Source organism: Lissotriton helveticus, chromosome 3_1 (genome assembly GCF_964261635.1).
Source record: "Lissotriton helveticus chromosome 3_1, aLisHel1.1, whole genome shotgun sequence".
Taxonomy (NCBI): domain Eukaryota; kingdom Metazoa; phylum Chordata; class Amphibia; order Caudata; family Salamandridae; genus Lissotriton; species Lissotriton helveticus.
This window is the reverse complement of record NC_136061.1, coordinates 1358872442-1358888045: the sequence shown is the minus strand read 5'-3', so window position 1 is coordinate 1358888045 and position 15604 is coordinate 1358872442. Positions and strand designations below refer to the sequence as shown.

Below are 15604 nucleotides of genomic sequence, written 5' to 3'. Positions count from 1 at the left end.
GTATGTGTGCTGGGGGGGGGGGCTGGGAGTGTATACCCGTGGTACTTTGTTCTTTTATGGGGTGGCTTGTTGGTAGCATGTCTGGACTTATGATAGTAGACTCCCCCACTAAGGTGTTACATGGGGGAGAGGATTGGGGCCACCACCCGGCCCCTTTGTTTTCACCAAGGTTACTACCTTGCCCAGCCTACTAAGTATTAGTTTAGTTTGGTTGACGATAAGTTGCTCTAAGTGGTTCTGTAGGTCGGATACAATTTGGGCTACCCACTTAGGGGGCACTTGTGTGTCTAGTTCGGCCCCTCCATAAGAGCTTGCCTCAGTCTGAAAATTGTCAAGCGGAACCTCATTGGTGTAGCCCTCTTTCGCCTAGTTTTTTTTCTACTATTTTTCCTTGTCTTGCCTGTTTGAGGTGTCTTCCCCCTTGTGGATGTCTCCTGTGCAAATGATGTCCCCCCTTGGGTGCAGGGGATATCAAATATCTCGGGGTCTAGTGAAGCGTGTAGTGGGGTTGCTGAAGCTTCTGTGTCCCCATCCTGTTGCGGGGTTGTTAGATCAATCTGGGGGGTTAGAGAGAATCGCCTCTCCGTTCGCTCAATCTCATTTGCCACTTCCCCTAGCGCTTTATGCAGCATTCTGTCTATTGCGGTTGGTTTATCACGAGTAGGAGGCGGCATTCCATTTGGTTTGCTACTTCATGAGGGATCTGGGGGAGTGCACTTAGTGTGCTTGGAAGACCTTGTTCGAACCGTGCTAGCCATTAATATTACAGACTGAGGGTCTGTATATGTCTATCACTAGCAGGTGGATAAACAAGAACAGACAGAGGTACCAAGCGCTGCCCACGATAGAGATCAGTCAATCGCAGCCACCCACTGCCACTCACAATTATCGATAATCCCAGTACAAAGTCACAAAGTGGTCCCTTAACGCAATAGGCAAATGCCCTCCTTGTACTAACCGAGAGAGTAGTCCGGATGAGTTCTCCAATCCGTTCCCAGTTCCCAGTTGTCAGTTGCAGGGCCCAGCCCGGCCTCTACTGGCCCCGGATGGCCACAGACGGTCCCGCCTGTAATGGTGTGTTTTATACATTATCCATGTATTTCTGATGTTCTTTATGGAACTGAGAATGTATTCTGTTATGACATTCTCAGCTCGAGAAAGTTCATGTTAAGTTCTGGTCAGTTGACCAGTAGCAGTTTGTGGCTGAGGTTGATTAAACCCAACTGTTTTAATCCTACTGAAGATTTCTCTTTATTTACTGTGGTAAACACCACGTTTATTTGGCGACGATCGGGAGACCGGAGAGAAACAACCTCAACACAAAGACGGGCTTGTTTGACTCACCACTCCTCCAGCGGCTGATGTAATTAAGTGAAGCGTGGTCTTCCCAGCGGCTGATCGGATGTGGCGTTCGGAGTTTATCAAAGACAACATGGTGAGGAGTATGGTGGGAGGTCTATGAGGAGCTTTGCAGGACTTTGCAAATAAAGATCGGCATTAATCCTTGTCAACCGTTGTGCGTGCCAGTGACGTCTTGAGTTACGCGCGTATGCGTTCCAGCATACTTTAAGAACGTCTGGGTGTAGAGAATGTTCGCGTTGAGTATGCGTGTCAGTGATGCATAACGTTTATTACGTAAAGAACGTTTCCTTCATGATAATGGGGCATTATTACTCTTAAAGGAACACGCATATGCGCGCAGTGATTCCCTGAGACATCTCTTCGTCATTTTGTTTGTGACGACAACAATAACACATTCTGCATTTTTTTTTAAGGAATGCTGTGGGACGCATTGTAGATTGCTGGCAATATATTTGACAAGTACAATTAAGCAAAGAACTCACAAGCCATAAGGGATGTAAAGACTATAAAAATAAAGATCTTTAATTTTATTATAACAAGAAGACAAATTTATTAGAAAAAAAAGGGGAGAAAAGCATCCAAATTGAATCTGCTACTATAATATACATACTTAAAAAAAATAAGGTAACAAAGATAATTTAAAAAAATTTTTTTTTTAAAAGAGATTTAACCTTGTTACTTTGGAAAATTAGAGGAAAATGCAAATTTTACACAGCCTGCACTTTTTCTAACGAGCCCAGGTGAGCCTAATGTTAAGTGGCAGAAATGGAAGAAAATATTTGCTAACTATGCAAGAGTGTGTGGCACGAACTTAAATGCAGAGAGAAAACATTCTTTATTACTGCACTGTCTGGGAGGAGAAGGTCAGGATGTATTGGAACATTTACCGGAACTAAGTACGTCTGAACAAAGAAATTTAAATGAATATGAAATAGCGATTGAACAATTAGATCAGCATTATCAACCCAGACTAAGTACAATAATGGAAAGATACCATTTTGGTTTACGAGGTCAGAAGAAAGATGAATCTGTGGAAGACTATGTCTCGGCATTAAGGAAGTTAGCCTCTTCATGCAAATTTGGTCAAACTTTGGAAGAAAGGATAGGAGACCAATTTGTTTTAAAATGCGCACATGACAGTATTAGAAAAAAACTTTGGTTAAAAGATGAGCCTCCTTTGGAAGAAGTATTGGTAATTGCAAAACAAGTTGAACACATGACTAAATGTGTAGATGAACTGAAAGGGGAAAAAGAAAAGATCACGGACGCTGAAACACAGAGTGTATCAAAGGTTGAAGAAGTTATATGTCAAGTAAAAAAAGAAGACAAAGATACTATAGATAAAAGTGATTCTGTGTTGAATAGTTCTAATTCAAATGTTACGAATGTAAACAATAAGTTTTCCTGTTTTAGATGTGGAAATTTTGGTCATTTGCCAAATTCTCCTAATTGCCCTGCATTAAAATGTACGTGTAATACTTGTGGTAGGAGGGGGCACTTCTCTAAATGTTGTAGAACCAAAACGAACAAAAGGGAGAGTTCTAGTAGAAGATGGTCACAACCTCAGGTAAAGACGGTGACTTTTCAAGTCAGTGGAAACCTTTTGGAACATCCTTCGCATTTGGTAAAATTTGATAATGCATTAATTGACTTCAAATTTGATCCATGCTCACAAATTAGAATTACCATGATAGATGAAATGTTGTTTCTTGAAAATTTTCATAACAGAGTTAAGCTTTCAAGAAGTGAAATTTCTCCTTTGGGTTATGGCAAGAAACCTATCAAAATGTTGGGTTACTTTGTGGCTACCATTGAGTTCGAAGTCGCATTATTCCAGGGAAAGTTTATGTGGCAAAGCAGGGTGATGCTCTACTTCGTTGGAAATATCAACGTGATCTAGGGGTTAAACTTAATCCCAATGCTACACCTCAAGTACAAATACAGAAAGTGGATGATATGTCTTCCTGGTTTGCGGATACATTTCCTAACGTTTTTAATGAAAGTTTAGGATGTATTGTTTACATGGTTACAAGCACGGTATTAAATTTAAAAAAATGCTGTCCTTATTGTAGCAAAAGTAAGGAGAATTCCTTTAGGTGAACAAGATAAGGTACAGAAGGAAATTGATAAGCTTATTGAGAATCAGATTATTGAGCCTGTGGACGCCACGGAATGGTTGGCTCCTGTTGTGATAGCTAAGAAACCTTCTGGTGAGATACGTTTATGCATAGATGTACGCGCCTTGAATAAGGAGGTTGTTGTGGACAAGTTTCCCTTGCCAAATATTGAGGAAATTGTGGGAACAGTGGAAGGAGCGAAGTATTTTACCACCCTAGATTTAGCCTCTGCTCACCACCAGGTAGAATTAGATGTGTCTTCTCAGGAGTTAACAGCTTTTATTAAACCTATGGGTACATTCAAATTTAAAAGGATGCCTTTTGGGCTTATCTCAGCGGCTTCAGTATTTCAACGCATCATGACTAGGATTCTTAAAGGTCTTCGGGGTGTTAAATGTTATCAAGATGATCTTTTGATTTACGGTAGTGATATACTTGAGCACAATGAACGTGTGTGTGCGGTGTTAGAACGGTTGTGTAAAGCAGGTTTGTCACTCAAGAAGGAAAAGTGTACATTTGGAATGGAAGAAGTGAATTATCTTGGACACTGTATTAGGGGTGAAGGTGTTTTTCCAAAAGGAGAGTTGGTTGATTCTATTGACAATATGGCAGAGCCAGTCAATAAAGAGGAACTACTTTCATTCCTTGGTATGGTTGAATTTTATGGAAAATTCATAATGCATTTTGCTGACAAGACTAAAAATTTGAGAAGACTTACTGCGAAGTGTGTGGTTTTTGAGTGGTCGAGTGATTGTAAGAGGGAGTTTGTTGACATTAAGGAAGAGTTGAATAAAGCTCCGTGTCTTCATGCATTTGTTCCAGGTTTCCCAACGTACATATTTACTGATGCAAGTGACAAGGGCCTTGGAGCTGTTTTAGTTCAAAGTAAACTTGGTAAGGCATCCCTGATTGCTTGTGCTTCAAGATGTCTTAGAGGACCAGAGTTAAATTACTCTGTAATATAGAAAGAATCATTGGCAATTTTTTGGGCACTGAGAAAATTTAAAAATTTGATTTGGGGTACTAAAGTTACTGTCATGTCTGATCACAAGCCATTAAGGGAAGTTTTTTGGAAAAAAGGTTTGGATGCCATTTCATATAGGATTAGGAGATGGATCATTTCATTGCAGGAATTTGACTTTGATGTACAATACATTCCTGGGGTTACCAATAAATCCGCAGATTGTTTGTCTAGATTGATAAATAGGGATGTTGTAAATGAAGAAGATGGGGTTGATGTTGACGATGTTATCAATGTCTGTGAAGTGACAGAAGGTGCTGTTGAGGAGAATGAGTGAAAAGAGGAACTGGTGAAGGATGAGGAATTGGTCAAGGTGATGAGTTTGTTGAGAGATAACAAACGTTTGGAAAAACCATGGTCTCTTGTGTGTGAGGAATTATCAATTACTGGTGGCATGTTAACACGTGGTGTGAAACTTGTGCCTCCTTCAGGGATTAGAAAAAGATTGTTGATGCATGCACACTGTGGTCACTTAGGTATTGTTAAAACTAAACAGATGATGCGTACTCAATTCTGGTGGCCTGGGATGGATTTGGAAATAGAGAGAATGGTTAGAGAGTGTGTTGAATGTTGTGCCAGTGATAACATTCTTAAGACTAAACAGATGCCCATGATCTGCAGGAATTTACCTAATCATCCTTGGGATGAGATTGCTATTGATATTCTAGGTCCACTTAGTGGTGTGTCTGATACTCCATATTTGATAGTGGTCATAGATTTATACTCAAGATGGATAGAAGTGTGTGCAGTCAGGGACATAACATCAGATTCAGTTATCAAGTTTTTGGAGGAGGTTTTCAAGAGAGAAAGCTTTCCCAATAGTATCTTATCAGACAATGGACCACAATTTTGTTCTGGTGTTTTTGACAGTTTTTTAAATAAATGTGGGATGATTCATAAGAGATCTTCATTGTATCATCCTGAAACCAATGGTGCTGTTGAGAGAGTTAATAAAACACTTAAAGAATGTATCCAGCTTGCAAGGGCTAATGGTTTAGATTGGAAAGTAGCTCTTAAAGAGAGGATAGTTGCTTATCGGTGTTCTCCCCACTCCACTACTGTTAAATCGCCATTTGAGTTATTTAAAGGCAGAATTCCCAATACCATGTGGTGTCCTGGGTGGATGAATTTGAATAAAGGGTTTGTGGATAATCGCATTAGTGAATGGAGAGAAAGGGAGTTGAGAAAGCAGGTCTGTAGGAAAAGGTATTTTGATGATTGGAAATGTGTTCAGTTCCAAGAGGTCAAGATAGGTGACCTAGTTAAAATAAAAGCACCTGTTGGGTGCAAATCTTGGTCAAAGTACACTGATGTTAGACCTGTAGTAAAAGGTTTTAAGAATGCTATAAAAACTCAAGATGGGAGGATTGGGAATAAAAGTCGGGTAGTGATTGTGAAATCTAAAATTTGTGGACAAAATGATGTTAACGTTGATAACCGTTTTTTTATTTCTGTTAATGTTTCTACAGACTGTCCTAGGCCTTCTCTTGATGTTCGTGTAAGGAGTCAAAGGATACGCAAGGCTCCTGCCTACATGAAGGATTATGTATGATTTGTTTTTCATTGATAGTTTTCTTTGTTACGTTTTTCTGTAGGCATAATTGGGTATTCCTTTCCTCGTTATTTTGCTCTTTTTTTTGTGTTTTTGTTAAGAAGGGAGATATTTAATGGTGTGTTTTATACATTATCCATGTATTTCTGATGTTCTTTATGGAACTGAGAATATATTCTGTTATGACATTCTCAACTCGAGAATGTTCATGTTAAGTTCTGGTCAGTTGACCAGTGGCGGTTTGTGGCTGAGGTTGATTAAACCCAACTGTTTTAATCCTACTGAAGATTTCTCTTTATTTACTGTGGCAAACACCACACCGCCCTTGTCCCGGGCTTCTCCCGGGCGCCGTCTGCGCGCGTCCCGCGTTGCGTGGGGCGGGCGCGCTTTTGTTGTGCCGGTCGTTACAAGATAAGGCTGTATGATTGGCACGTGCTTGTCACACTCGTGTTTTTACTCTTTGAGTCGAAATTGATGCAGCATGGGGGGTTACTGCGCCTGATGATTTAGAATGGCTTCGCATTTCTTCTTCTTTCTTTTCCTCTCTCTTTCCCCTTTTTCCTCCCTTCTTTGCGCACCCTAATTCCACTTTTTGGGGGGATTATGCATTTTTAGAGGTTTTTCCTTTGGTGCAGCGTGCTGTATAACTGGGGACATTTTCCCTCTAAGGATGGCTAGTAATAATGAAAGCAACTTCTGGCCCTGATTTTTGGCCCCTCCCCAGCGACCCCAGACTGCGAACCAAATGGCTGCACTTACCCCTCGATGGGAAACCTTGGTGGGCACTGGAGTGTGCTTCAAGAGACGTCCCGTGAACTCACCTACTCTGCTGACCTTTCTAGCAGTGAGTCCTTGAAATTGCAAAAGCAGTTGTTTGTGCCCACACTTCACCTTCCTGCACAAATGTAAGCACCAGCAAGGGTGTTACAGGCAGTCAGAGTAGTAATAGAAGTAAAGGCAGTGAGGGCAGCAAAATCCTCACTTTTGTCATGCTGCCCGAGAATGTAGCCTTGATTTTCTCCTTATCTATTGGAAATAATTAATTGCCAAAGACGCCGCATGTAGCGGAGAAGGAGCAAGCTCAGCCAATCAGCCGCACAGCTGCTCCTGAGTCAATGTGATGTTCATTCCCGATGATTCCCACCACAACTTCACAGTCGTTCCTCGCAGACAGTTCTGGAACTTTGTTTCTTGTCGGAATTCTTACTTAAAACTTTAAAAATCCAAGTTTCAGGTTCACCTTTTTAATTTGTGTCATTTTGGTGTCATTTGGATTATAAAATGTTACTCTGTTTTTCTAATTCAGTTTGCAATTGTTATTGTTTTGCATTTTGACTCTATAATGTTTTTTGTACAGCATAACTACATAACACATTGCCCTGAATTAAGCATGTCTGTTCTGTTCCATAGCTGCAGGCTGGCTAGATGTCTCGCATTGGCCTGGACAGCAGGTACGGGGTTTTGGACATATGCCCCAGGGGTTCAACACTTTTTTCCAAATCAAATACATTTCCAGTTTCGAGAAGAGTTTAGAGGCCAGCACTTTACACTTGAAATAGTGAATATACATCTGACCTCATCTTGTCATAATGTTTACAGTGCGCTGTTATGTTATGGTAAGTTGAGAGGAATAGTACAGTGCACTTATCTGCTGAGGGGTATCCAGGATTAAGCCTCTAGTTAAATAGTTAAATGGTCATGTGATCAGTTTCTTGGGAACACTCTAGTGGGCAGTCATGGTGAGGTCCTAATGTGGTGTGGACAGGCGTTCCAGGACTTGGCGGCAATGTTTGGAGAAAGAGGGTCCTCCATATCTGCTCCTGCAGAATGAATGTATTTAAGGTTCTCTGTGTTTACCACAAAAAGGCCTGTCTATTAGTGTGCAATGGCTATTACAGTAAGAATAAATGTCATATGTATATAACAATGTATTTTGTAGTGAAGGGTGAAACATTTGATTGATTATAGTCTTACTCCTGTGTCAATGGAATGTTCCATTTTAAGATGTTGAAAACCTAGTCCCCTACATAGCTACCAGAGGGCTCACTCCAGTTTAATTTAGAGCCATTGATGGTTCACCCACTCAAAATAATAATCAAATTTCTTATACTAATCCACCTATGAAAACATTACCGGACTGCAGACATCACAAGAATAAAATATAACTCCAATACCTGGTATTTACTGGTGTTTTTCAGTACTAGTCACCTATAATAATGTTTAAACTGCATATTTGTTAAGGTTGCTACCTGAATCGTGACTGTTTGCACTCAACTATTTTGTTTAACTAATGTTTTGAATAACGGAAAGATGGTACACCATCCAGTTGCTTCATTTATCAGTTTCCTTGAACCATGGTAGGTGCAAATTGTTATGTGAACTTGTACAGTGCAGCTAATCACCTGTGAGGGTATTCAGGCACTGAGTAGGGCAGCCCTGAAGGGGGAAAAATGCTTCCTATTGCTGTGAATAGCCAAAATGGTGCTAAGTTTCTTTTGGAGATCTACGCCATTTCTCTAATATCTAGTCCAAACAGCTGGCTTTTTAGCAGAAACTGGAAACAGTTGTAGAGCCTCATAGACCCTCATGCCCTACCATGCCAGAGGAGCGCGTATACTGTTACTTATGTAGCCAGATTAGAGCACTGGCATGGGTGTACGCTTGAAGTGGGGGGGCGGTGAATGATCCTCTTCGGCTTTGACAGCCATCGGGCGTGTTTCACGTGACTAGAATTAAATCTGCAAGTGGTTCGAAGAACACTGCCTCATTATACTGTACTCTAAAATTTAAAAGTCAGTTATTAGAAGAATCAGAACAAAATAAATACTTAACAGAGAGAAGTACCTCAATTTCATACTTTTCTAAGGAAAAGTGTTCGTGGAGAAGCGTGGCACAGTGGTTAGAGGCGGCAGACCCGGAAGCTGAGATCGGCCGTGGACCAGGGTTCGATTCCCCGCCTCTGCGGGTCTCGGGCTCAAAAATTCCACGACTCGACAATTCTCGCTCCGGTGCCTACTTGACTCACGGGGGCACACTGCGACTCTGGGCAATAGCTTGCTTAATCTCCACTACGGCCCCTCGCGGCGGGATGCCTGGCTTTCACCTTGTGGATACCCTGCCGGGGTATCTCACAGGGGAATACCAGGACGGGTTCCCTAAGCAATCGCTTAGATACTGTGTGAAATAAGTGATTTGCGCTTTATAAATACATTTACATTTAATATGTAAGAACATTTGTTACTAAATAGTTTCTCTTTGATTTTAACAAACAACTGTATTAAGAATCTCTGTATGTGACATTGAGCTTTAAACTTATTTTTTCCTCTCTTTCTTCAGGAAGGAGCTCCCTCTACATAATCCTCTCGACAGGAGGTATTTTTCTTCTTGTTACTTTGGTGACTGTATGCGCCTGTTGGAAACCCTCAAAGAAGTACGACTTTTTCAAATATCAGAGTAATGTAATATAATTGATTTGATTCACTTCCATGTAATGATGAACCATAAATGAAAGTGGTTGATTGTGGCTTCTTTTTATCAGGGATTCATCATATTTCTAGCTTGTGTTAACGCTTCCTCTCAAGCTGTTGCAGCGGCCTTTCACATATGTTCTAAGAGCCTGAAAGAATCATATGACATGAGGAAGATAAACAATTCAGTTTCTACCCCAAAGCCATAGCTATAACTCAGCAATATAAGCAACATTGGTCCCTCCAGGAAGGGTATATGAACAATAGAACACAGAGCTATAATGAGCCCTGTGGTAATGCTCTCCCTAGTGGAGATACAGTACATTTAATGACTATAAAAACAATTGAAGACCAAAAACACAATTATATACAGAATTACGTGGGTCAAAGATGGAAGTCAGGAGAACTCCAGACCTGAGGCATTAAAAGCACAAGGTGACATTGTGAAGCAATACACATTACAAACAGTCACAATTAAACAGGCATCTTTTGCTCCACAAACAACATCAGGTAAAACAGTTTGGACTCCAGATGTAACGGTTGACGGCGTTTTGATCCCCACTAGAAAGAGGGATAATCATCAGGATGTTAATTATAATGCCTGAGTGATAGCCTACATAGAGAAGAAAAAAAGGATGGGAGAAAAAAAAGAAGCGAAGGGGAAAAAAGGGGGGTAAGGGAAGAAAAGGGGGAGGAGTTTATGACGGTTTCAAAATAAGTACACGTCAGAAATTTCCAATGTGTAGTGCTGAACTACCTATGATAAGGGTGAAAAAACAAGGAGCTATGTGCCACTATGGGGCGCGGGTTTGAAGGCATTGTGGATCAATGGCATTTAGAAAAAATATATTTGTGATTATGGCTGTGCCCATACATCATACAACGCTGTAAAGGTCGTGGCTAAAGGTCATGTTATGCATATAAGTGAAGCCAGCTAAAAAACTGACCTGTGAACGCTACCTGGGAGGACGCTGCTAAGCCAGAGGCCAGATAATTGCAAGCCGATCTAGAGGGTAATTAGAAATTGATTGTAACCGGAGAGTCCTGTGTAGGAACAATGGTGAGTCCTCCTAGGGCCCGAGGTGTTCAACTTACTGTTAAGTTGTGAACAAATGCGAGGTTGAGGGACTCAATCCGCCTTGGTAAATATATCTTAAATAGGAGCCCCAATCAGGGTAACAATGTTAGAGGGCCTATGGGAGAAAATGAGAATTATCAGGTGGGAGTGCTGCTAGTCAGAGGTGTAAGCTGACAACACAGGTGATGAGGTCAACTATAGGTCTTACTGTTATGCGCTGTGGCATTGAGGACCACCTCCTCAATGTACCTTCCTGTCATAAACAGGCCACTTGGATATAATAGGCCTTCTCTATACATTACCATGAATTAATTGAAATGCACTGAGTTCGAAAGTAAGGACCAGATTCATAAAAGTGTCACTAAACACAGCGCAGAACCCAAATTTGCTCTGTTGTGTAACAGGGAGAGAGCAGGAAAATGCCATGTCTACCCCTCTCTCTTGCACCACCAGGTAGTTGAGTGCCATGCACACATATTTGCACTATAGTGCAAAGGTGTCTGCAAGAGTCTAGCTTACGCTTTGTACTGGAAGGGTCTCCTTCCAGTACTAAAAATACTGTGACTCGAAAAAGTTGAAAACAATGTCCCGTTTCAATGAACTGAACTTGCTTTGGTTTGTAAATCCTGAAAAGGATTTTGCATCAAGTCTGCATTATAAAACTTGAGCAAACCAAACAAAAAAACTTCCATAAATCTGGTCCTAATTATCAGATCAATATTTTCCTGCTCTGGAACGATTACTTTTTCAGCACTACTGTGAGAGACGTGCACTGTATAAAATAAATCTGAGAAACGTTCCTTTTGGACAGCTTTGTGCTGTAGAAATACCATATGCTTGCAAAAGTAGTGATCTGCAACAATATTACACTTTGCATTCAGATAAGCTTAACAACTTGTGGGGCTACTCCCATACTCCTGTCTCACTGGGACTTGCCTTACTTTAAGGTAAAGAGCATTATCTGATGCTGTTTAACATGGTTACCAGTGGCAAAAGACTGAAGAAGATAATGGTTCAATGAAAAAGCATCACAAAAGATGTGTCAACATGTAATTTTATTGATCTAAAGCATACAATTGGGTGCATAGGGGCCAGGATACCCAACAATAGAACACAAAAAAATTCTAGGACACTGTACAAGAGAGGAAGGAAATGCCAGAATACTATAAAAAAAAAGGCTTAATTAAAACCAGCAACTTCTTTGTTTGTGTCTAGATTCATAGTTTTCTTTAGTCCCATTCTAGCATTGGGAATCTTTCAGCCAACTTTGTTCTCTTAGTTCTGTTATCCAGTGATGGCCAGCCATTGGCTCTGCACACAGACTTTATAAAATCTGGAAAACAATTAATTAACCTACATCAGTATCATGTTACCACCACTATTTTAGGTTTGGAATAGAACTGGGCTGCCCTTAAAATGTTCGAATACCATTATTTGATGTAGTGTGCCTGATGAGATGTGGCTATGGTTTCAAGGGTTCATAAGTTTAACATTAAGGGCACTCCGTCAAAGAGGCACAGGTGAGAGCGAGGCATTGATAAAGAGAGGACGGGAGGTGGAGAAAGAAAATGTTCCTTTATGAACTTAAAAATGAAGCTTCAAGTTGTGGATTCAGGACATCTGTTGGAGTTTCAGGAAGAGGACAAAAAAGGTCCATCCACAACAAAGGTATTTTAACTTTTGTGCAATGAGCCCTCCTGATGTAAAATGTTTTGAAGCTTGGCCCCCTCCAAAACTTTGTAGAAGACTTAGGGCAGCAGGAGTGGGCAGGGCTTGGAGCGGGGGTACTTTTCTGTAGCTCACAATCTGCAATAAATGAGATAATTTTTAATAGAGCAAACACAACTAACTGACAACAGAAATTGAACACAAAACTCCACCACATATAACTGGGGTGTTTAGCCCCTCATGCTCCTGGTCCCTAATGCAACTGCACCTGCTGCACTACTGATAGTTCCAGGCCCAAGTAGCAGGCTGTCTTCTGCCTCATTCACCCTTTTTCTGGGGTACGTGAAGGAAAGATTGATTCAAGTACCAATGTGGAGGTTTTGAAACAAACATATGTGCACTAGTCCTGTTCACCATCAGTAGCGGCGGATTGGTGTCACTACAACGCATGCTTTTACCACGCATGCCTTTACAACGGGGTTTTTACCACGCAGTCCATTACAACGCATAATGCTTTTAGGCGCTGGATAGTGAATTATTTAATTTACTATTCCAACTCCAGTCCCCGTGGATAGCAGGGAAGGTGTTGGATAGTATATTAAATACATTCCCTATCCTAGAGCGCCCCCCAGCGCATTGCGTTGTAATGGTTTGCGTGGTAAAAGTTGCGATGTAATTGTAGTGCGTTGTAAAAAATTTGTTGTAACCGTGCTACACCGTAGCGGCTGCCAGCTATTGGAGTGGTATGGCGGGCAAACCGATGCTGGGAACACAAAACATCCACACAAAATATACATCACAAAAGAAAAAAGCCACTTACCTGACTGCGTTCCTCACTCCCAATCTTCTTTCCTGCAGCACAGGATCAGCCTACTTCCTTAACCAATCCTGGCATTTCCCTCATACTGTGAGAGCAGCACTGGGATTGGACGGGCCATCCTGGCTGGACACTCCTTTAGGCCTTTTAGGCCTGTGCTTGATCTCCACCAAGCTATCTAAGACAGCTGGGTGGTGATCTTCAGAGTGTGCATGTTACTTTGACCAGCTCAAAATAGTTGGCCAAAGAGACATGCGCACATTGGAGCATCCAGCCATCCACTGCTCCGGTACTCTGCTGCCAATCTGCAGCAGAGGACATACCCTGTATGTCTCTGGGCAGGCTGGCTGCTACAGGGCATAACATTGAAAAAATATAAAATGACAAGGATTTCATTGTTCAATGTAGTTTTATTTTTCCGATGCAGCTTGCAGCAGGTGGGGGGGAGGTGACACTCCCCCGTCCAAGTGAAGAAACCGCCACTGTTCACCAGATGCTATCACACTTCCGCTGCAAACAGAAAGCAATCAATACCAGGTTTCATTTACAAAACCATTGTGGAGGTAGCCAAGTTGAGCCTGAACTCTTCTTACAATATTCATATTTGCAAAACAGTTTAAGAAACAACCATATTAACCATAAATCCAAATAGAAGCTTACAACCTAGTGCTAGTAACAGGGCAACTGATCAAATTATTGGGCGAGCTGATCAGGTCTAAATAAGAACTGTGAGCACAGTATTTTGTAAGTGCAGCTTGCTATCACCCATTCATCCAGTTTGAGCCCCTCACCTTGACCTACAGATTTTGAAATTAAATCCCAACTCAAGGCTTTGCGCCAGATTTGCATGCCATTTGTAGAGCAAACTCAGCCCAGTGTGATGAAGTGCTTGTACAATATTATGATACAGGACCACATATGCAAACCTATTTTAAGACTGTATGTATATTAATGTATTTTCATAGTACTAGATCGACTGAACATTAACTTGAACATTTGCAATATCTTATCAAATAATGAAAATCTACTCCTCATCAAGGACAGCTATGCAGCACAAGCCTTTGTTATGCCATTTGCAGATCCAAGTTCTTTCAGTGAAAAAAGTATTTCTCTGCCACCATTCAGAGGAACACCTGTACTGACCTGAGCTGCCTTGGCTTCTTCCAAGAGGTTGTGAAATTCTCTTCGGTACAAGAACAGTTCTGAACCGTGAAGGATCATTTGAATTCTTCACCAACTGCTGCATATCAGTCTGAAAAATAACACAACTACTAACTATTTGGCATCATGTTCGGTTACATACTAATAATAAAGTATTAGAAGTCATGTTTTTTGGATGTTGATTTGGCATCTGTATGTGGCTAACAATCTAAGATTTTCTGGGTTAGCTCCATAAATATAAAGCAGCCATAATTAAAACAACATTGCATGCAGAAAGATTTGAAAGTCTTGTAATACAGAAAATCTACAATGTTTGTCCAATATATAAACTATAATTGTGCAGAAAGGTTTACAAATTACAGCACAGATAGTAGGCCAAAACCGTGGTAAAGAAAACAAGTACCTTTTGCACTTTGAATGATCGACTGCATATTTTTGAGCCCGCTGTATTTGTTACGTTCCTTGAACTTGTCAAAGCAGACAGCGCAGTTTGCAAATGCTATGTAGCCAACTCACTGTTGCTAGTGCTGTGTAAATGTGTTATATTGAAATAAATAGAGCTGCCAAAGGCAACAGATAATAAATACAATACACAGATAACACAAACTTACTTTTTCGCGATGCATGTGTTGGGTGGAAAAAAGGATTGTTATTGGAAATTGTTGCAGTTTACGTGGTTAGGCAGTGTATCAATCACTTACCTTTTAAGTGTTTCATTTTCCGCTTGTAAAGTATTCACTTCTGCCACATTAAGACAGAAACCAGGGATAACAGAATAGCTTTCATTTTGATTAATATTGGGCAATGAGGTATATATAATTTCCTTAGAGAGAAAGCAAATATTAATTAGGCCACGTTGAAATGCAATATCCTATCCACCTTAAAAAAATAATAAAAGATTAGCCCAGTGTGAAATGAAGGACTTTCCTCAGTTATCAAATGAAATGATTCTTCATTGTCCTGAGGATGGGGGGGAATGTAAAAAGGCAACCATTAAGCCATCATTTATACTGTACAGTTCAAACATTTTTTCCATTTGTTTATTCCAATTTTAAAAGGTAGTTGTATATGCCTTATTTTTGAAGACATTAATGCACCATATACATTCTAGGTTTAAATAAGGATCAATGCTGTTTACAGTGCTGTGCTTTTTCACTGAATCATGTGTGTAATGTGTACCAATACACTAAAGTTGCAAAACAAAGGTTTTTACTTATTTTGCTTACCAGATGATTGGAAAAGAGCCATGCCTTTGAAATCTCTCTCTTCGGTGATTGACTGACCAGTTTCATCTACATTTTCAACCAGCCATTTACAAAGAATTTCACTGGGATTGTCCAAAAGCAGAAATTCTCCATCTT

The 15604-nt window shown here is 40.6% G+C and overlaps 1 protein-coding gene and 1 pseudogene across 1 annotated transcript in view; one reads left to right on the top strand and one right to left on the bottom strand.

Moving 5' to 3' along the window:
- HEPACAM (hepatic and glial cell adhesion molecule) overlaps positions 1 to 15604 on the top strand; it is a 1802890-nt gene that overhangs the window by 1629693 nt on the left and 157593 nt on the right. Inside the window, exon 4 of the mRNA XM_078683394.1 lies at positions 9389 to 9424. Within this exon, the coding sequence (XP_078539520.1) occupies positions 9389 to 9424 (36 nt within the window). The remainder of the gene's footprint in view (positions 1 to 9388; positions 9425 to 15604) is intronic.
- On the bottom strand, positions 11647 to 15601 carry LOC144824975 (uncharacterized; annotated as a pseudogene).